This window comes from Apodemus sylvaticus, chromosome 5, assembly GCF_947179515.1.
Source record: "Apodemus sylvaticus chromosome 5, mApoSyl1.1, whole genome shotgun sequence".
Classification (NCBI taxonomy): domain Eukaryota; kingdom Metazoa; phylum Chordata; class Mammalia; order Rodentia; family Muridae; genus Apodemus; species Apodemus sylvaticus.
In genome coordinates, this window is record NC_067476.1 from 125,374,288 (window position 1) to 125,397,720 (window position 23,433).

The window sequence follows — 23,433 nt, forward strand, 5'->3', positions numbered from 1 at the left end:
GCATTGAGCCTTCACAGGACCAAGGACCTTTCCTCCCATTGATGTCTGACAAGGCCATTCTCTGCTATACATACGGCTGAAACCATGGGTCCCTCCATGTGTACTCTTTGGTTGGTGGTTTAGTCCCTGGGAGCTCTGGGGGCACTGGGTGGTTTATATTCTTGTTCCTCCTATGGAGCTGCAAAGAATATTTTTAATACAAGTAAAATCCATAATGAAAGACATGTTCCAGGAAGTCATTCAGAGATTCAAATTAGTTGAGGCCCCTGATTTTTAACCAATGATCTCCAAAACTATCTTGAGTCTTGACAGACACCACTGAGCATTGATAAAGGAACTTTTTATAGGCAAGCTTGAGAATAGGACTTGTATCTACAACCTTTCCCCTCAGCCAGGATCAGTCATGTGAGACATATAGATCTTATAAGTGCCCTGAGAGAGTTCCTGAGTCTCCAAGTGCTTCTTCCTTCCTGTGGTGCTAGAAAGGTCATGAAGTTGGTGGACACATATTAGGTCTGCTTCAGAGCTGAGTGGTGTTAGAGGCTTTGCTCTAATACAAACGAAGCAACCAATGCTTGAATAGGGTGGGGGGACATAGAGCCACATTTGGTTTGAGGCTAAAGAACAGATTGAAAAGAAATTAGGGTGAGAAAAAAAATAAAGCCAGTTTTGACTCAGTGGACATTTCCTTTTTCTTTAGTCCTTGATAGACTAACACACATAGATACTCCTTCCTCTTCCCTAGGTGCTCCCTATCACCAAATCATCATATGTTTAAACTTTTGCCTGCTCTGGGTTTTATAGCAAACCTATTCTTCCTTTTTATTGTGTTTTTATTAATTGCATTACTTCCATATCCCAGAATTATATTCAAGTTACTCTAGCAGTGCTTCATGCTTACTACTCTTCATATAAGGTAATAAATGAAGTCTGGAGAGAACTGAAGCCCTGATGCATGGTATCTACTCACTATGGGACATATGTTGTTGTATGCTGTCATGAGTAGTTTAACAAACTAACATGTTGAACAGACAGTTATTTTTAGCAAGCCTAAGGAAAGTATGTAGATTTGAATCCTATTTAAACCAGGTGATTGTATATAGGTCAAAGCTCATGGTGACTTTTTTCTTATTTCTTAATAAATAAATAAATAAAAAATATGGCAGCTCCTAAGGCCCAGTACTACTACTGCTAAGTAAAAAGGTCATAGCACACTCCTTGAATTCCTTAAATATCCTCATTCTTCCCTTGAAGAAAATGTGAGAACCAACTGTGAATGGTGGCCAGTATCTAGGCCAGTTTTTTCCAGCTGTGGAGTATATTGCCCAAAGAATTGAAAATAAGGACTTACATAGATTTGCCAATGTAGGAAGGAATATATTATTTTAAAGTAAATAAAGCTTGGTGGTGGTGGTACATCCCTTTAATCCCCATGCTTGGGAGGCGGTGGGGGGGGATCTCTGTGACTCCCAGGCCAGCCTCCTGGTCTACAGAGTAAGTTCCAGGACTGTCAGGGCTACACAAAGAAAGCCAGCCTAAAAAAAATAAATAAATAAAAATTAAAAAAGCAAGCCAAAACAAACAAATAGCACAGCGAGAGATGCATTGCAAGGAACCAGTGGACCATGTGAACAAGGAGGAAGTTGAAAGCCCTGATCTGGGTTTTCTTTATGAAGTCTAGCAGAGGGAAGGGGCTGGGTTCTAAAAAGCAAGGATTATTTGATGGTTTTCTATTTTGATTGATAGATTACGTTATATTTTTACTTCAGCTATATGCATCCCTACACCTGATTTTAATCCTATGTATGCCATTATGCCCAGGTATAAGATGGTGAATATGACACTCTCCTTAAAAGTTCAAATAACACAGTTTGATTTACTGGGTATGCACCCTAAACCACTTCATCCCAAACCACTTCACCCCCAAACCAGACTGGCCTTCTGCTTTTCATATCTGAATATATTTGGAGTATATTTGAATAGTAACTGTCTAAATTTGATTGTTGCTAGGGGCAATGAAATGTATGCTGTTGTTTAGACAGCAGTATATTCATAGCAGGTGGAAGCCTGCGGGTGCTGGGTACATTGTTCAGGAATGTTCTCTCTCTCTCTCTCTCTCTCTCTCTCTCTCTCTCTCTCTCTCTCTCTCTCTCTCTCTCTGTGTGTGTGTGTGTGTGTGTGTGTGTGTGTGTGTATGTGTTGCATATTGGTATAGGCAAAGGAGATAAGATGCCTGGTGTATTATTAAAAGAGGTGGATGTTCTTAACGCAATCCAAGTAGAGTACAGATGGTGCCATTCCCTGTAAGATGTTACATGACACCAAGACATTTACCAGTTCTCCCCTCTTCTTTGTTGCTTTCACAACTCATTCTGCTCATTTGTACCAGAGCATTCACTGGCATGTTTTCAGTATGTCCCATTTCCACTAAACCTACATCTGAGCCCTGTATCACTTTATAGCTCTCACAGCTCTTTTTGGGGCTATCTTGTTCTTTAGCAACCTTCCACCAACTATAACTATAGGTTTGTAGATCTTAGTTCTTGTTTTAGTTTGATTTTTGTTTGTTGGCTTACATTTTTGTTTATGAGATAGTGGCTCATATAGCTTAGCCTGCTCTTGAACTTGCTATGCAACTCTGGATGACCTTGAATTTTTGATCCTTCTGCCTTACCTCTCTAGTTCTGAGATCAGAAGTATGTCACACCATGCTTAGTTTATGTAGTTTTAGGTATGGAATCCAGGTCTTCAAGCATGCTAAACAAGTATTCTACCAACCAAGCTGCATCCTTACCCTCTGTTTTGTGGTTTGGGTGTGTAGAATGAGTAATTTGCTTTGCTGAGAATCAAACTCAGGACCCTGTATGTGCTAAGCAATCATTATACAAATATGTCTCTAACCGCCCACTGTCAGAGTAATTTAAGTTTCATCAGGAGAAAGATAGTATTTATGTTGGCTCTTATGTTGGCTCTCAATTGATCCTTAGTGATTAGTGCACAATCTGGCCTACAAAAACCTACCAATTAAAATTTGTTGGTGTGTGTTACAGCCACCAACCATCAGATTTTTATTTGGCCTTAACTGTTGGTCAGATGTAATATAATTAAAAAGTACAGTTCTTGCCCTTCAAGGACTTTACAGTTTAGATGAAAAAAAAAATAGAGGAGCATGTGAGAAATGCCAAATAACAGCACTATCATCGGCTAGTTATTATGTAGCCCTCATTGTAAACCAGTTTCCAGACTTAAAAAGTTACATGCTTCAATAATTTCTATCCTCAGATCTCATCTAACTACAATTATTAGATCAGTTTAAAATAAGGGAAATGAACTGTGGAACAAGAGTGTCCTTAGTTGGAGAGCACATAGCTAGGAGATAAAGTAGGTCAGAGCAGCCACAGCATGGTAAGTGCTGGGAATGGAACATAACTGAAACTTACCGAAAGAGCAGTATTATGGAGGATGGCTGGCCTCAGGTTAACCCTAATGTAAGTAGAAAAGGTGATCCATGAGCTAGAATCCAAAGGCACACACAGAAGCTATTCCATCTGTGAGGAGACCACTTACAAACTAACGAAAGTAGGACACCAAAGACCTATTTTAGATACAATGAACAATAGGTACAATGGACAAACTTTCTTGACCTAAATGACAGACCCATCATCCAGTCAATCATCAGTTGCTGAGAGAAGTGCTGTGACTGTAGAGGACTGAGAATACCAGGATATTTGGGTCAAGTAAACACAAAGCAAACATTTTCTGCCATTAGATACCATTTATATATAAAGAGTTCAGTGTGCCCAGGAAAACTCTGAGTGTAGTTGAGTACACACATCTTCAAGCCATTCCTATTACCCTTGGATAGGCTGCTCTATAAGCCAAAGTATATTTTCTAGTTTCTTAGAGATGATTTTTGGCTGAGCTACAGTTTCCTACCCCTTATACTCTGTCTAGTTGTGGTTGGTCCCTCCTTCTTACTCTCCTCTTGGCTGCATCTCTCCAACATCATCTGCATCAACTTTGATGAGTCCAATCTTGTTATGAGATCTTCACTTTAGAACTCTTTAAAGAAGAAATAATTGCCCTGAAAACTAAAAGAAAGACAAGGTGAAAACTTTTGGAAATGTAGATTTAGCATTTCTCCATCCCATCCCCAGTACAGTAGGCAACAGGTTCATGTACTAACACAGCCCAAATTCCATGACTTCACTTTGACAATGAGACCTAACATACAACCCTAAAAGTTTTATTGGTTTCATTTACAATAGTGCTTCAGCAGGAAAAAAATAATGAATTAAGTGATCTCAAATGTGTTTAAAGGTTATTCAGTCTTTACATGGTAGAGTTATGATAGACTTCTCATTTTTTCCCCATCAGTATTAGAACATTAGATGCTGATGGTTTATAAGGTGACATTACCTTTTGGAGAATTGTACTGGTCTATCTCTCAATTAAAAAATGGTACTGATGCCATGTATCTGCTAATACACCTTAGTGTGCTACTGCAATTATTTTTAAAGTACTAAAATACCTACCTATTATTTAACAAGAAATAACTTAATTCCTCTTCTTGTGAGTAACTCTTCATACCTTGTTTTTCCTCACACTTTTTAAAATAATTATACCATTTCCACTTTTCTCTCTCAAAGCATTTCCATGTATCCCTCTTGCTTCTTCTTGAAGTCACAGCCTCTTTTGCTTTTGTTGTTTTTGTTATATTTATAAATGTGACATGCTCAGTCCTTTTAGTGTTATTTGTTTGTGTATGATTTGGGAGGCTAAGCACTTATATTGATAATCAATTAGGGCAGCCTCATCCTTGGCACCCTGAATTCCTTGGTTACCTACAGTTCTTGCCTATGGATGGAGTCCTGTGAGATTTATGCTTTCCATGTCAGCTTGTCTATCAGTGTTACAGTTGTTCAGATCTTACTGAGGTATCCTGGGTGAAGCTTCCCTGCTGTTTGTTTTTAGGAGATAAAATCTCACAGCAGCTTTCCTAATGCTCTAGCTCTTACAAACTTCCTGTCCCCTCTTCCATAATGTTTCTTGAGCCTTAGTTGCAGAAGCTATGTTTCCAATGTTATCAGTTAGGGCTGGTAACCTTACAATCAATTCTCTATATTTTGACCATTGCAGTTTTCTGAAATCATTTCTTTTTGTAACAAAAAGATGTTGCTTTCATGAGGAGCGGTAGCTATACTTATCTGTGCATATAAGAATAAGTATTTAAAATTCTTTCAGGAATAATACTGTTTAGTGAAATGATAGTAAGATATTCTTCTCTAAGATCCATGCCCCAAGTGGTTGGCCAGATGTACAGTATTAGGCATAATTTTCCTCTGTTTGAGCAGGCCCTAAATCCCATTAGAGAGCTGTTGATTACCACCAAGATATTAAAACCATTATTTTACACTTAGGGTTATCTCAATTTGATCAAATGCACCCTCATCTCCTACCCCACCATTTTCTCTCCAAATGTCATGTGTTCTGATTTAAAAACAAACAACAAAAATCCTTAATGAGTTCACTTAGTTGTGTCTTTGTGTCTTTATGTCCATAGGTGTTTTAGTTAGGGTTTCCACTGCTAAAAAAAACACCATGAAAAAGGTAACTCTTATAAAAGAAAATATTTAATAGGGGCTGGCTTACAGGTTCAGAGGTTCAGTCCATTATTATTGAATAATATAGCTAGAGAAGCCAGAATATCTACCTCTTGTTCCAAAGGCCCCAGGGAGAAGACTATCTTTCAGGCAGCTAGAAAGAGGTTCTCAAAGCCCATGCAACCAGTGAAACATGTCTTCCAACAAGGCCACACCTACTCCAACAAGAACAAACCTCCTAATAGTTCCATTCCCTGAGTCAAGCATATTCAAACCACCACATTCCACTCACTGATCTCTATGGGCTTGTTCAAACACATGAATCTATGGGGGCCATACTTAGCCATAGCATAATGCAAAATATATTTAGTTCAATTTCAAAACTCTATTAATCTATCATAGTCTCATCAATACTTAAAAGTCTAGAGCTCAAAGTATCTTCTAAGATTCATGTAATCTCTTAAATTTAGTGCCCTATAAGATCAAAATCAAAAGGTAGATCACAAATTTCCAACATATCATAGCATAGGACATATTTTACTCTTCCAAAATGTCATAGTTAGCAAATACTGGACCAAATCAAGACCAAAAGCCAGCTTGTCAAACTCTGAGACTCCATGTCCAATGTCAAAGTTCTTCGCACATCTCCAACTCCTTTCATCCTTGTTAACGGCTGTTGGCAGATGAGGTATTTAACAGGAACAAACTTCTTTCTCTTGGGCTAGTTCCACTCCCTGTTAGCAGCTTTCCTCAGTAGGTATCCCACAGCTCTGACATCTCTAACATCTTGGGGTATCCAAGCAAACTTGATATGTACAGTTTCCTGTTCCAGTGCCTGGAATCTATACATGATCTGTGCTTGGGTCACTTCTCCAGATCTACCCTCTGTAGCACTCTACACTCTAGTTGTTTCCATTCCACTGCAGCTTCTGTTCTTGGTGACAATCCCACAGTACTGGCATCTCGGATTCACTGGAATCTTCCACTGCAATTAGGTTTCACCAATAGCCTTTCATAGATTCTCATCATGGTGCCAAGTCTCAACTTCTTTCCATGGCATCACCAGTCCTGGGCTGTGAACTGCTACTGAGGCTGGACCTTCACCAATGGCTTGCCCTGGCATCTCACAGCTACTCTCTATGGTTTCTTCATAGAATGCAAAACCAGTACCATCTGGGTGATCCTTATACATTACCAAGTCCAGCTGCAGCACAAGGTACAACTGGAACACAGCCTCTTTGTGCTCCCAGAAAACACTCCCCAGAGGATTTCACCTCAGTGATGCTGCTCTCTTCTCAATCACTGCTAATCTCTGAGCTCCAGCTACCCAGCATCAATTGTCCCAGTAATACCTTCTATTCTTGACTCTAAAGCCAGACCCACATGGTGAAGCTGCTGAGTTCTGCTGGAACATGCTCTGCCTTGTTCCATTGCATTATCACCAGCTTTCTGTTTTCCAACTCCTTCACTCTCTAACCTTGACAGTTCTGTAACTTGCTCTGTTGATTGACCTTGAACTCACAGATCTGCATGGCTCCATCACCTGAATGCTGACATTAAAGGCATGGACCTAAGCTTTTCATGGTTACTATACATCAAGATCCAGATCAAGAATTTATGTCATCCCATGTCACTTCGACACACAATCATATCTCCTTATCTCCAAAAGAAAGCAATAGCCAGATCATAATAATGTAACCACCCATTGTTCAACTATAAACACATAAACAATAAGCTTAGGTGGGTGGGATCTTGCTGAAGCCACCACTCCTTTAGTCTGCGTATCTCCTTAAATACAGGATTTAACTCCGTTGCATTCCCTGGTGCCCCTTTTGAATCACACATTTTATATTTTTCCTTTCTAAGCTTGCTACATTTGATCAAAATGTTCTTCACAAGAGTAAACCAGAGGAAAAAGTCTATGCTGGGATTTTTTTGATACTTCCTTTGTCAATGAAATTAATATAAATTTCTTTACCTTAACCTCAGATAGACTCTTCAGACAAGGGCAAGAAGAATTCACATTCTTCACCAAAATATCACAAGAACAGTCTCTAAACTACATACTAAAATTATTCTTCATTAAAATCTCTTGGGCCAGGTCTGCACAGTTCAAATCATCCTAAGCACCAATGTCCTCCATATTCATACTGGAATGGTCCATTAACCCCCCCTTATAGCATTCTACTGCTCCCCAAATCCACACTCCTCCAAACAAAACCATTGTCAGGCCTATAATACCCTAGTCCCTGGTACCAACGTTTGTCTTAGGGTTTCCATTACTATGAAAAAACACCATGAACAAGGCAACCTCTATAAGGGACAGTATTTAATTGGGTCTGGTTTACAATTTCATTGTGGGAAATATGGAAGCATCTAGGCAGACATGGGGCTGGAGGAGCCAAAAGTTCTACATCTTGATCCAAATGCACCCAGGAAAAGTCTGTCTTCCAGGTAGCTAAAAAGAGTGTCTCAAAGCCTACCTGCACAGTGACATATTTCCTCCAACAAGGTCACACATTACACCAACAAGGCCACACATTCTAATAGTGCCACTTCCAGGTCCAGCAATTGAAACCACCATAGTGGGTATAGGACCATGTACTGAAACATGGGGAGTCTTTCATGCCCTACATTCCTGAAGAAACATGACTCTTCCTTCTCTGGCACTCATCAATTGCCAATAGCTCCTTAGCTAGGAAAGGGGCTTTGTGACTACCTCCCTACTATCCCATTCTTAGCTTTTAGCCAATTGATTTTGTACAAGTCTTGTACATGCTTCACCATACTGTGAGGTCATATCTGCAACTGCCCTGTTGTTTCTGTAAAACACTGTTTATTTGTAGTCATCTACCACCTCTGGCTCTTTCTGCCTCCTCTTCTTGAGACTTGGGGTAGGGAACACTATACAGATGTTTCCCTCTGATATAGAGACAGGCACTCAGCTGTCGCTTATTCTCAGTGATTTCTGTGTTCATGGCCATCTACTGAAAAAGAAGTTTATCTGATTAGACCTAAAAGATGCAATTATGTATGGGTATATGACATTAGAAAGTTAATACTTTCTATTAGAGAAATAGTCCCTAGGGCCTGATACCTCTAAAACCACAGATACTTTGAGCAACACTGGTGCCATATTATAGAAGAGTGTTTATTGTTGTCAGAAAGTGTTGGTTACCACCAAAACATCCATGTTACTATTGCACCAATGGGCATATTTTCTCAAGCCAGTCCTCGTAGCTCATAGGATTCGCAAATGGGTAAGACTGATGATTACTTTTTCCCTCTGATACCATGCATACATACCACTTTCCATTACTATTAAAATTAGCCAATAAGAGTTAAGCCTCCAGATAACCATCAGTTCAGTTTCTCTACAATAGCAACAGACTGTAGTGTTCGGGGGTTCTGTGGGAACCCACTAATAATTCCTAAAAGAGGAATCCATTCCTGGTATGGGCTCTTTATTTGATAGTTTATGGTGTCTAGGAGAGGCACTGTCCCATATTATAGGGAGACTTCACTAAAACCTTCTTATATATGTATAAATTTTAGGGAGTGTCTCCAGTAGTAGCCTTCTAGTTGGCTTTCCCAAGGTCTTTAGTTTTAGATATCACTCTTCATACTTACCTTTCTACCCTGCCCCAGAATCCAGCACTGTAGGGACTAAATATGTGTTATTTATGACAGTAATTCTGTAAAAGATTAAACAAAGTATCACAATAAGCCGTTGGATTAGGAAAACTGACCATAACTTCTAGCATTTACTCTAAATTATGAGAAAATTCAAATGAGGTTATTTTGAAAGTAGAAAATAAACACATTTTAAATTTAATCATTGGTATATTTCTTAGGATCCTTGTAAAATAATATTTATAGTATTCCTTTTTATCTATTACTGGGTACTGATACCAAGTCATGGCACTTTAGAGGGCAGTAATTCTACCACTGAAGTATGTCTCCAACCTCCAGTATTTAATACACTTTTCTCAGTTTACTTGGAAAATACTATCACATCATTCAAGTACCCATTTCCTGTAGCACTATCATGTGATTGTTTGCTACAACCAGACTTATATTTGAAAATAAAATTTAGTGAATTTGTTTTATTTCATATGACCAACCTGTTCTACCCTTTAACTTTCTCTCAGTTTTGGTCTGATATAAGTTTCCTGAATGTTGTATATTGTGAATAAGTATAAAAGTGGAATTTTAAAAGATGGATCTAAAAGAATGCCAAACTTTTTAAAATTATATTTGTCAACAGTACTTTAGAATAACTTCAAATGTCTATATATACATAATAAGATAACAAATATAAAATTAAATAATATACTTTTAAGATTCACATATTTAAGTTATATAAGAGTGATGCATGCTGTTGATCAGAGAATTGGGGTGAATGTGCTGCATCAATATCCCTTTGCCTTGCATCATCCATAAGGTAGGAGATTGTAAAGCACTTCCACCAAGAAACTATGTAGCAGCTTATCTGCCTATCATCCATTCAGAACCTAGTCAATGCCTAGTCATGGAACTCTTTCAGTCAATAGACCTTAAAGGCTGTGGTCCAAGCTGTAGATATTTTTCTAGAACTTATCCTTCATAATTATCTGCAGCCCAACTGTCAGGGTAACATGGTACACCATATGGTAACTTCTCCCCATTTTTCCCTGATTAGGTGGAAGGTACTGTTCACTGTGTTACCTAGTTGAAGTCACCATGGTATTGTAATAATATGGCTCAATCAGGAAAAGAAGATGAGAATTCAGTTTTGACACTAAGTCTTAGAAATATTGGTGATTATCTTGGCTGTCATGTTTTGGGTTTCCACAAAATTTAATTTCAAGATGTACATTGTGTACTTGATGGTGGTACCAAAAGAACAGATGGGGCATTAAAAAAATGGAACAGAGAAAAAAAGCTTCCCAGTGAATTGTATTAGCAAGCAAGGTACTACTAAGGAGAGCTGAAGCAGTATTTTTTTTTTTGAGAAAGATGTGAGATAGTTTCAGAAATATATTCACGAGGGAGCAACATCATTATAGTCCTAATCCCTGGTTCCTTTGTGGTCAACAGCAGGCATTTAATGCTTGGCACTTTTGTCCAGGGTAGCACTCCCAATCAATCTCAGAAAGCTCATCTACTAGAACAGTCTACAGCAATCTTGAGAGTAGTCCAGCAGGATCAGAGTAAGCAGACACAGTCTGCCATAAGGCTTAGCTAGACATGCCTGGTTCAATTCTACTGACTCTCGTACTAGAGAGATCTAAGAAGTAGACAGGAGAATGAGGAAGAGAAGCTAATTGGATTTAGACCTTTGCTGATACCATTTTCCTACTAAGATTATATGAATAGTCAAAAATTGGATTGAGTTTGAGCATACAATAACAGAGACATGAGTAAAATCTCTGTACTCATGTGTTTCAGTCCTCTGAAGTAATCCAGATGGTTGGAAACTTTAGAAAAACAAACAAACAAACAAAATAGAAATAAAAGCAAGTACATAAGAAAATGGAATTCCATGAATCAATCAATCTCTATTCTTTTCTTATTTGATGGATGTGTTTTGTGGACCTGTCCCAGTATGAGGAACAAATCTGTGCTCAAAAAATGATGCCCAACTCTTTGAAGTTAACATAGAATTAATAACTCCCACAAAGATCCCCTATTCTACTTTTTAAAAATCTATTTATATATCAAGTGTTATCCCCTTATCCTGGTTTCCCCCTACCAGAAACATCCTATCTCATCCCCCCTTCCCCTGCTTCTATGAAGGTGTTCCTCCACCCACCCACCCACTCCTGCCTCTGACCCTAGATTCCCCTATACTGGGGCATCTATCAATCCTTCATAGGACCAAGGACCTCTCCTCTCACTGATGACTGACAAGGCCTTCCTCTGCTACAAATTCAGCCAGAGCCATGTGTACTCCTTGGTTGGTGACTTAGTCCCTGGTAGCTCGGGGGGGGGGGGGGGGGGAGGGGGGAAACTGATTGGTTTATATTGTAGTTCTTTCTATGAGGTTGAAAACCCCTTCAGCTCCTTCAGTCCTTTCTCTAACTCCTCCATTGGAGACCTCACACTCAGTGCAATGGTTGACTGTGAGCATCCAACTCTGTATTTGTAAGGCTCTGGCAGGGCCTCTCAGGAGACAGCTATATCAGGCTTCTGTCAGCAAGCATTTCTTCACATCCACAATAGTGTTGGAGTTTGGTGACTATATCTGGGATGAATCCCCAGATGGGGATGTATCTGGATGGCCTTTCCTTCAGTCTCTGCTCTGCACTTTGTCCCCATATTTACTCCTGTTGAGTATTTTGTTTCCCTTTCTAAGAAGGACCAAAGCACCCACACTTTGGTGTGCCTTCTTGAGCTTCATGTGCTCTGTAAGTAGGTTATTTGGAGTTTGGGGACTAATGTCCACTTATCAGTGAATGCATACCAAGTGTGTTCTTTTGTGATTGGGTTACCTCTCTCAGAATGATATTTTCTAGGTCCATCCACTTGCCTAAGAATTTTATGAATTCGTCATTTTTAATAGCAGAGTAGTACTCATTGTGTAAATGTACCACATTTTCTGTATCCATCCCTCTGTTAAAGGACATCTGAAGATCCCCTATTCTTATTGCATTCTTCAAACATCACTTTACATCATTTTGGAGAGATGAATTAGTATCCAACAGGATGGGCTATGAGTTAGTTTTTGACTTACACTTTTGCTTATGAGCCTAGCCTGTAATAGCTGAGCCATCTCTCCAACCCAAGTTTTTGAAAATTCTAGAAAATCTCTGTTATGAATAGTCTCTCCACTTTCCTTTTAAGTCTCTGACTGAAACATCAGTAGATCTGAGTTAATGCATTTGTGAGTGGACACAGATTCTCAGACTATTGTTGAAATAAGACAACTGAGAAATAACCCACTGTGCGAACAAAAGCCCTGTCATTCTTGTAGGGGTGGATTCGTCTCTTGGTCCAATCACAATAGCATTTTATTATCTGACAAAATTACATTGAAGTGCAAATAAATCACATTTGTAAATGAACTTTTTTTCTTAACTGGAAAAACAATTTTATGCACGTATAACTTACACCATGAAATTCTGAAATAGCAGTAGCCAGCTTTTGATTAACATAACAGATACCTGAGATCATCAACTTAGTGAGAGAAAAGGTCTCTTGTTTGTTTGTTTGTTTGTTTTGTTTTGTTTTTCAATAGTCTTGGTAGTTTCAGTCCCTCATCAGTGGCATCACTGCCTTTGAAACTGTAACAAAGTAGTCCACCATTTCTGGAATATATGGTAGAGGAAGGCTATTCACCAGTTTGAAAAGTGAAGAAGGAAACTGTCAGGGTCTCATAGTTCCAATGACCTGAAACCTCCCTCCCTAGAAGATTCCAGCATATATCAATAATGTCAAGACCAAGTCTTTACATACTCCATATGGGCCTTTGGAGGGCAGTCTCAATCTGAACTATAGCACACATTGATTTTGTACCATGATTAAGTCAAGGAAAACCACATCTAGGGTACCTCAGATACCGTTTATTTAAAAATACCTTTTAAAATCTACTGGTTTAGTGATTTTAAAATTAGTTGACTACCTTGTCTGTGAATATTGCATCTCTATCTATTCAAGTAAATTGGCATCAAGGTCTTAGAAGGAAAAGTATAAAAGACATGGCAACTCACTTCTCTTGGCATTCTTTCTAGTCCTTATATGATTTCTGTAGCATTTATATAGTATTAGGTGCTGTAAGAAATCTAGAGATAAAATATTTTCAAGGATATGCATAGATTATATATATGTATATATATACACATATATACATATACACACACACATATGTGTGTGTGTATGTGTTTGTGTGTGTGTACAACTATTGACTTTGGTACTGGGGGAGTGGGGGGAGGTCCAGGAAGTAAAACATCCTCTGAGAATACCCAAAAGCAATAGTAAATAACATGCTGTTGTTAACTATACGTGCCATGTTGTACAATAGACTCTCTATGTCAATGTGCTACCTCACAGAATCCCAACTCTATTCACACTGAGAGCTATAGCTGTATCTCATGCCTGAGGCTGAGCCAGATTTGCTTTTTAATGATGGCAAGAAAACCTGCAGTGTGACACCTTGCAAGATGGAGAAAGTTAAGGTCAGAAAAAGGAGGTCAAGGATACTAAAGCAACCAAATCACAGACAACCAAAAATAAGAGCAGATTTTCCTTTGTTTACATTGCCAAAGGGGAAAAATTAACTTGATGGAAAGGGTAATTAAGCATTTCTTTTCCATCATGGTCCATCACAACTTTGTATCCAGCTGTTCTGTTCTGCATTGTGATAGTTCTTAGTCCAGATGCTCAGGGAAGAAAGGAGACAATGGCCCTGGTGCCATGCTATAGCGCTTACCACTATTAACCCTTATTTTATTAGTAAACAAGGAAGGTGGAGGCATCACTCAAATGGCAGCAGAGAGGATTTGTCTGACCAGTGTTTTGATTAATCCCACACAATAGCATTGTAAAGTAACTTCAAAAAATTTTGAAACACTCCCCCATTTCAATGTGCAGAGCCTGATGCTGTATAAGGTGAATGGATTTCCATAAAGTTATAAAAGTTATAGTTCTAAGTCCAGAGTCATAGTCTTCTGTTAGTATTTATCCATCAAAATGATTAACTTTCTAACATGCCTAAATTTTCAATAACAACCTACAGAATGATTTCTGTTCCAATAAAGAGATGCTCAAAAGTATTTTTAAATAAGTTCCGTGGTATTTAGAATGTATTTTCTAATAGGAACTAAATTAGTTGTGCATGATAGTAGTTTTCTAACATACTTCAAAGGCTATTGTAGCCTGAATTCTAAATCTCTAGAAATTATTGGCCACCTTTTAATGGGAGTTAACGAGAGCATAATGAAGACTAATGAGCAGCCACAGCTCATCTGGACCTCCTGATACCTAGAGCCATGTCCTGTTTGAGGATCGATCGGGATATGTTTCAGGTAAATATAGTTCATCCTTGTATATCCAGCCTCACTGGGACCAGCCACTGTCCTCTCATCCACAGCTGAATGCTGGAGGAATGGATAGTTATATACATCCTTCGAACATAAATAAGTAACTGTTTCCACATCCATGAAGACACAAGCAGCCACTAGACTCTAATTCACTGTGGACAAGCACTCTGCTCAAATGGAGGGCAGATTTCCTTCTTCCTGATTGCTTCACATAACAAAAGGAAGTCCCCACGAGCTGGGTAGGCTAAATGTTTGACTTGGTCAAGTCAACCCAATTTCTAAGAATCAAAAGCAAAACAAAACAAAAAGCGAAAGAAAAATCCAGCTGATTGTTTCTGTGTTACTTTTGCTTCAAGCTCTAGTTCAGGGTAGAGATTTATACATTTCTGATGTCCAACATTTATTTTGTAAAAACCTATTAAAGATTCTACACAAAAAATGATGACCAGTCATCAGTTTAGTGATAGTTCAGGGCTCCTACTCTTGCTAGATGCAGTTTGTAGACTTCTGCTTTGGAGTGTCTTCAGAGACAGTTAATCATCTGTTGTCTTATACTGAAGTTCTAGGAAGGAAAATGTGCAGGTACCAAGGGACAATTGCATATCATGCATTGTTATTATTGTTTGTCACTATGTAATCCAGATGGACTTTTTAACATATTTCCAAAGCTGTTTACATTCTCAGCTATAGTTCCTCTCTGTGGCCAAATTTTTTTAATGCTGTCAAAAATAGCATTTAGTGCGATGCCTTGCAATGGTATCTTGGCATAAAATATTTTACTTTGGTTCTGTTTCTTTTTCCCATCCCCCACCCCCACCCAATTGGGTCTTCTGCACTTACTAGATAAATCTCAGTTTCTGAAATTTCTTTTAAAAACATAGTTCTGAAAATCTTTTAGAAAGCCACAGCATCATAAACTTTAGTATATGAATGTTTGTAGCTATGTTTTTAATGCTTCTGGGGTCAGACATCTCCATGAAAGTGTAATAGGCACTTTCTCATTTGAAAAAAGGATGACCATGTGAACACATACATGTTCTTTAGTGTATCATTTTGTGGGCATCTATGCTCCCTAGAGTAGATCCAGGCTCCTCCAGGCTAAAAATATTTGTACTGAAACAATCTCATGTTAAAAGCAAGTATTCGCATGGATTTATAGTTCAGATTATTTTAGGAAAATTCAAAAGTATAAAAATGTATCATTTGTCATCATAGCTTTAACCCATCCAAGTTTATTTCTCATAGAAGTGTGCAATGGTATTACATGACTATTTCTTAAATTTCCCCTGCTCTATGGAATTTCTTACTTCACTTTAATCAATTTTAAATATTCTTTTAAATCTTTTTCAAGTTTCTAAATGAGATTTTGGAAAAAAACTTATGAAAGTACTTTTTAAAATTCTTATTAATCTTAAAAGCACATCTATGTGTTTGAATATTTGATTTAATATTTGCATTTGAAGCAATTCTTAAATATGACATTGACCTTACAGATTTTGAAAGTCAGAATATCTATATAAATTTAATTCCAGTTTCTGCTATTAGAAAAAAATGACTGAATCTGAGAATTGTGTGATAACTATTTTATATTTTTAACATTCCTGAATGATAATTTTTAGAATTAAGAAAAAATAGACCTTCACTGTAGCAGAAGAGCTCAGCATATACAAGCCCATTTTCTAAGGTGATTTGTGGAACTTGCAGAGGGATAATCAACCCTTTCCTTACCACATACAATGCTTCCTAGCCTGTTTAGATGGATATCATGGATGGTCATAAGTAAAATAGATTCTAAACAAAACCAATGCATTTCTTGTAATTCTGGACGTTACAAAGTCAAAGATCAAGACATTGGCTGAATCCCTGACTGCTGATCTCCACCTTCTATCCACAAATTGGCCCTTTGTGCTATGCCCTCACATGAGGGAGGGATGAGATGTGTCTCTTGATCCTCTTTTGTAAAGACACCTAATCTACCACCATGGCCAACTCCCCTGGCCAGGCCCTCTCCATCCTGCCTTCTCTATATGGGTTAGAATTTTATCATATGGGTTTGGGGCGGGGATACAACATTAAGACCACAACAGCTAGATAATATTCTCCCTCTCCCTACAAAGGATAATTTCATATACATATTAAAATGTGTCTCCTATGGGACTGGAGAGACGGCTCAGTGGTTAAGAATACTGGCTCTTCCAGAGGTCCCAAGTTCAATTCCCAGCAATGACATGGTGGCCCACAACCATGTGTAATGGGATCTGATGCCCTCTTCTGGTATCCACGGAGATGGCATACTCATATACATAAAACAAGTAAATAAATATTTAAAATGTGTCTTCCATTGTCCATTTAAGCGGAAAAGCTGCTCTGTCGCTTAAAATCCTTAACTATGATATAATAGGGGCCATTATTCAAAACACATGGGATCAACCCCACTGTAGCTGGTTTGTGAGGCTGGAAATTCAAGCAGCATTTTAGTAGAATGATTTCTGTAGAAACAGTCTTCCAGAGCCCCCTTGGTATGTGTGACTTCTTGTTGTGGGCATAAAGTTCTTATACTGCTTTAGGGAGATGAGTTTTACATCTGAAACAAAGCATACTTAATAATTGGTCATATTGATACAAAATTTTTATTATCACATAAAATGTGCATTTGTGTACATACATAGATATATTCAAATAGCATATCTCTAAGTTTATTTTCTTTCATGTATTTCATACCTAACGTCAGAATATGCCTTAGAATTTATAATGTGCTGTACTTATTTGGTAGCATTAAATAATTTGAAGTTAACGATTGGCTGTATCATAGAGCCACTGAGATATACTCTATAGATTATAAAAGACTATGTAGACTTTGTAAGCTCAGAAATTGCTTCAGTAATTTTAAATCAACTCCATACAAAAAGTCAAAAATAAGCAAAATATAATGTGTTTTACCTTATACAGTGCATAAACAATGATCCATGGCTGTGTGTCAATACAGACTTATTTAGGGCCATTGAAATTGGAACTTTACATACTTTTTTAAAGTATAATATACCATTATCTTGTTTTCAACCATAAAAATCATCCATAGTACAAGGACATACCAAAATAGGTGATGCTCTGTCTTGGCTCTCAGGCTATAGTTTTGTAACCTCTGACTTAGAAGAAGATCCACTATAGCTTTGTGTCTTAGCCCAGGCCTATGATCCTAGCACTAATGAAGCTGAGGCAGGAGGCTTGACAGTTCAGACCTGTCTAAACTACAAAGAAAAAGCCTGTTTCAAAACAAATCAAAACCAGAAAATAGAACATAAACGCATTCTTAGCACCACTTTCAAAATTTCCTTTTTGACTTTGGGTCAGGGAGTCACTTACAATCAAGGTTGGCCTGGAACTTAGTCCCTTGAGTTCCTTCCTCTTTTCCCTGGTCGCAGAATGCCAGATTTTCGGGCCTTAGGCGCCACACCTTGCTTATAAAGCCCTTTATGGAAGCTGTTAACTGATCCATGCTGAACACCAGAGGGAGGGGCCTGGTAGAAGTAATTAATAGTAAAAGACAGCTTGATGTTGTAGGCTTCTTCCACCCAGCCGCCATGAGCCCTCTCCCCTCGCCCACCAAGGAGACTAAGGACTGCAATGGGCGCTAGGACACAGATATGCAGGCTATGAATGGGCTTCAGCTAGCCAGGGCATTTGTTTTATAAGGACCATAGCACCAAAAGCTCCCAGTAGTGCACAATTGTAGAGAGAAATGGATGTCTCACAATGCAGGTCTGGAAAAATGCTGGATTCCCTGGGTCAGACTCCTGTCAATCCTAACCTGTACTTTTTTTTTCAAACTCTCATAATTGTGACTCATTGACTATAAATGTGGTAAATAATATGGGAAAAAGAACACACACACACACACACACACACACACATACACACACACACACACACACACACACACATACACACAGGCGAGCACCGTAGATAGGTGAAGGCCGTCGTGACTAATCTAATCATCTAAAAGGCATTCCTTATCCGAGTGTGGAGGCATCCCTGTAATTTCAGTCCTCAGAAGGAAGAGGCAGAGGGATTACAAGTTACAGCCCAGCCTGAGTTCCACAGCAAAAACTGAACTAAATAAACACTAAGAAAAACACAAATGAACCAACTAATAGACATTTGAAGGTAATATTTGGTACAATATGTGGTTACTGTTCTGTATAAATTAAGATACTTCAAATATACATGAATCTTGGATAGTGTTAAGGCAGAAAGAAATGAAAATTACATGAAATTACTTGTTATAATATATCCTACAAACTAAAACATTTTCTTTTGCTGACCCAAGTCCTTTTAACCATTTGTTATTCTTGGTGTTAATGTGGGAAAAGGCATTTGAAGGCTTTCTCTTCAATCTTCCTTTCAGTGTTAGCACCAACATTAAAAAGCATATTTTAATGGGAGTTGGTTTTGCCGGTTTTTGACATGCAAGAGATAACAGTTTTGCGTCTAATTTCTGACTTTTAAATTTATTGTCAGGCTCAGAAAGAACTGAGAAGCAGTGCAGAGGATTAACCACTTGCCCTGGGGGGAGGGGAATTATTTGCAGTTAATTAAAGCTGCACGCTCCAGTGTATACTTGATTCATTGGTAATATTAAAGCCAAATCATATGGTACCTACCCAGGTTTCTCACCTGTCTGTCAAATGTTGCTTGTGGCAGACTGAAGAAACATACTTCTTATCATAATCGAAACCCAGGATATTTGAAGCTATCCTCCAGTTTTGAGAGGCAGAGGAGGATGGAAGAGAGGAAGACAGGGAAGGGGAGTAAACAAACAAACAGAATTTTATTTTAGTTTTTGTCTGACTTTGCTGTGTCAAAGTCTTAGAACTCCGCCAACAGGCACAAACCCAATGAAACAATTCATAGGAATTACTGGAGGTTTGATGGCTTCAGTTTTCTTTCAGCTGCATGTTGACAAGGTCAGCTAGAGATATGTAAAGATCTTGAATTTTGTCCCTTTGGGCTATGTAAGCAAGGCATACTAGATTATAAGTTTCATGAAGACAAACATCTATTCCCTGTCGGGTCCCCAAGGATAGAACAGAATCTACCATATAGTTAGCCCTCAAAAAGTCCTTGTAAAATGAGGGAAAAGCCTACTTCTCTATTGCTGCTCAACTATCAATAGACAAGTAATGCCTTTTTTCAAGATCTTCCAGAGAGGGCTCAGCATCCATCCTTCTTGATTTGCAGGAGTTCTTTATGACAGTCTCTTTTGAGCAATGTTAGTTGTTCTATAAGCTGTAACATTAAAATTGGGCACATAGGGGCTGGCAAGAAACTTACCAGGAAAAGGGGCCTAGAACCAGTCCTAATTACCTGAGTTTGATTCCCGAGACCTACAAAGCAGAAGGAGAAACAATTAGTAGAAGTTGCCCATTTATTTATGCATGTATGCCAGGGTGTTCTCTCTGTATGTATACACACACACACACACACACACACACACACATACACACACACAATAGAATAAACAATGTTTTTAAGTGGATAGGTATTGATTGCATATTTCAAAGGGGACTCGAGAGTGAGAATCACTTTGTACAAAACGAAAGCTCTGCATTCCCACCTTGCCCTTGTCAACTGTTTTGAGACCTTGGGAGGACCTTGCTTGTGATTAGATTTACAAGATTCAATATCTGTCTTTTCTGGGTATTTGGCACTCATATATGTGTGCAACTAGAATACTGGGACCATTGAAAACATTTAAAATTCTGTATTGCTTTAACCCTTTCTAGCTTGCCTGCCTTTCATGTTGGTACAAAAAGCCTGCTGTGTGCTATCTTCTCTGCAATAAAGATATCTCCATTACTTTTCTCTGCTTTTTGAAGCTTTGTACCACTTTCTTAGACAGTATAAGTAGTCTTTAGTGGAGAAAATATTTGTGTTTTAATGGTTACAGTCTAAAATAATAAAGTGTATTGTCTTAAATATAAATTCACTCAGCAAATGATTTCCCCTTTTCTGCAATGTAAATAAAAAATAAATAAATTAATTAAAATAAATAAATAAATACATAAATACATAAATAAAAAATTTAAAAAAATTAAAAAATAAATTCACTCAGCAATAGAATAAACTCCTTTTCTCACTTGAGAATGATGATTAAAGGCACCCTTTGCTTTTGTTTGTTTGCTAGCAGATTCTGCAAAGGATGACAATACCATAAAAGACAGTGACATGACCAATCATTCTGTGTGTGACCAAGAGCTTCCCAATGGTAAGTTGTGTGAATTTTTTTCCAAGTATTTTTCCTACTAAGGAGTATTAGCTATTAAAAGTCTGGTGTGGATTCTTCTAGAAGAGTAGAATTCTGATGCTGTTTTCTTACACTGCCATCTTAGTGCAATATCGTTGCTGTCCTCAATCATGTCACTCATTATTTTTGAACCAGGCTAGTGTCATTCATGTTGCTTATTGTTACCTGCCTGGATTCTATAAGCAATAATTTTTGGAACCATTGAAATGAATATACAATAAAAATGAGAATAAATATGAGACATATGGAGAATAAGCCCAGGAAACTAAATCTCCAGATCCATATCCTTGGAATACCAAGAAGAGCCTACAGAAATAAAGCAATCTGTAGAAAAATAATAGACAGGAAAAAAGATGTTTTCCTAAGGCAAACCAGTGTCTATGAACAGAATGTAAGACTATACATTATATTTATATGAAAAGGTAATGAAAACTCAAATAAGAACAGACACCTCCATAGCCTCATGTAATTTCCAAAGATTAGTAGCTAAGAAAGAGTTATAAAGTATTCAAGAAAGACAAATTCAGTACAAGCAATATTACCAGAATCATACTGGCCATAGTCTGCTCCAAGCCCCAACTGCTGGGAAAAACCAGAGTGGCTGAGCTATTTAGGATTCCATTTCTGTACCTCATAAAGCTGTTCTCAAGTAATAGTTTCTTGGGAATACAAAGACTTAGGAAAAGTGCCATCAAGGCATGGCTTTGAAGAACTGAACCAAAGACTTGTTTGCAATTGTTTAGATCTTACAATTTAAGTGTAGAAAAGGAAACAAAATTCATACCAGGAAGGCACAACAGGAAGGCTGAGTGGTAAAGTGCAGGTTAAACATACAAAAACTGTTAAAATAATCATTTTTTAGTGTCAAACTAGTATAACCAATTATCTTTTTGACTTCAAAAGCATATAGTGTTTAAAAGTGACAAAGATTATTTCTACCCCTACTAATTAAAGTCAAAATAACTCAGGTCATTTCTCTCATTAGTATCAATTTGCCAACCTAAATAAAAGAATGCATACACTGTATTAGTTGGTGATACTATGTTTCATGTAATCCTGTTGTTATTACATATAAGCTACATATATAATATAATTATTAACAATAGATAGATAGATAGATAGATAGATAGATAGATGTAGAGTCCATATGTATATAGACACATATGAGTATAAGAAAAAAGCTGTCTATAGTGTTAAAGAGTTAAAAGGACAAAAAAGAATTGCCAGGCTAGGTCTAGGTGACTCTCTGGATAATGAGGCCAAAGTTAAAACTGCCTTTACTTAGGTAATGTACTGTTTCAGCAAAAAATGTCTGAAATCATGTTACTAAAAAGACACAGCGACTCTTACAGTCGCCAAGGGTTGTGAGTAGAAATCCCAAAGACAAACTCTAGCAGGACCATGAGCCAGCCAAGGGTCTGCTTTCTGAACTGTGCTACTCACCTTCAGATTTCCTCCGTCCCCAAAGTACACTAATACCAGGCCAACTTTCAGGTTTCCCAAGCATCTGAGAAAAACACACAGGTGGTAGTAAGAAGAAAAAAGAAAGGGCCTTATCCACTTTAAACAACTTTTATAAATAATTACTGAAATACAATATCGAATTTGTGCATGCAAAAAAGACTCAGCCAAATACATAAAAGGGAGCAAGGGAGCCAAGACGCAAAGAGAAGTCATCCTACAAGAGCCGAGCATATTGCTGATAAGAGCAAAGTATAAAGCAATGACTGCGCTGGCGAGATGACTCAGTGGTTAAAAGAACCGGCTGCTCTTTCAGAGGACCTGGGTCCAAATTCCCAGCATCCACAAGGCAGCTCACAACTGTTTGTAACTTTATTTCCAAGGGATCTGACACCCTCACATGGTGTCAGATATATTGTTCAGGACACACATGCGAGCAAAACACCTACGCACATAAAATAAAAATAAATAAAACATTTTTTTAAAAGATGCTGACACTGTGTGCTCATAAAGTAATAAAAGGAAGATTGGAATTTCTAGCTGAAAATGGTTATTGAACACAAAGATAAGACGGTAAAAGCAAGTTAGCAAAACATACGCTAACTCAAATTAACTCAATGAAGACAATCATGTTGTAACAGTATATTAGACGTGAAAGATAGTTTGTGAACCACAGGTTAGATATGAGAAATCTATTCAAATTAAAAATAGTAAAGAGAAAATAAGATCACAAACACTAAAGTATGGGGAAGTTACTTGTTACATAGTGCCAAAGTATATCTTGAATTGGAGTACAAATTGATCAGCACCATTATATGAATGAATTATGTGAGCAACTTTCTATATCAATAAAAGATATTGTGGGCCAAATTTCATCAAAAGTTTTGAACTCCAAGCAGAACAAATAAAAGTAAATCCACAACTAGGCCCATCACAGGGAAACTGCTGAAATGGCCAAATTTCTTCAAATCGTATGTGCTTCAAGCGGAATAAATAGAAATAAATCTACGGTGAGTCCAATCACAACAAAACTGCTGAGGTGCAA

At 37.8% G+C, this 23,433-nt stretch overlaps 1 protein-coding gene across 11 annotated transcripts in view; it reads left to right on the forward strand.

Annotated features, from left to right (window-relative positions):
- Nucleotides 1-23,433, forward strand: part of Macrod2 (mono-ADP ribosylhydrolase 2) — a 2,114,706-nt gene that overhangs the window by 1,999,721 nt on the left and 91,552 nt on the right. For 7 of the 11 annotated variants that reach the window (XM_052183755.1, XM_052183759.1, XM_052183757.1 and 4 more), the window contains one exon: nucleotides 20,811-20,888. In XM_052183755.1, coding sequence (XP_052039715.1) covers nucleotides 20,811-20,888 — 78 coding nt within the window. Of the gene's footprint in view, nucleotides 1-20,807; nucleotides 20,889-23,433 lie in introns of all 11 variants that reach the window. The other 4 variants (XM_052183754.1, XM_052183758.1, XM_052183756.1 and 1 more) reach the window with 1 other exon arrangement.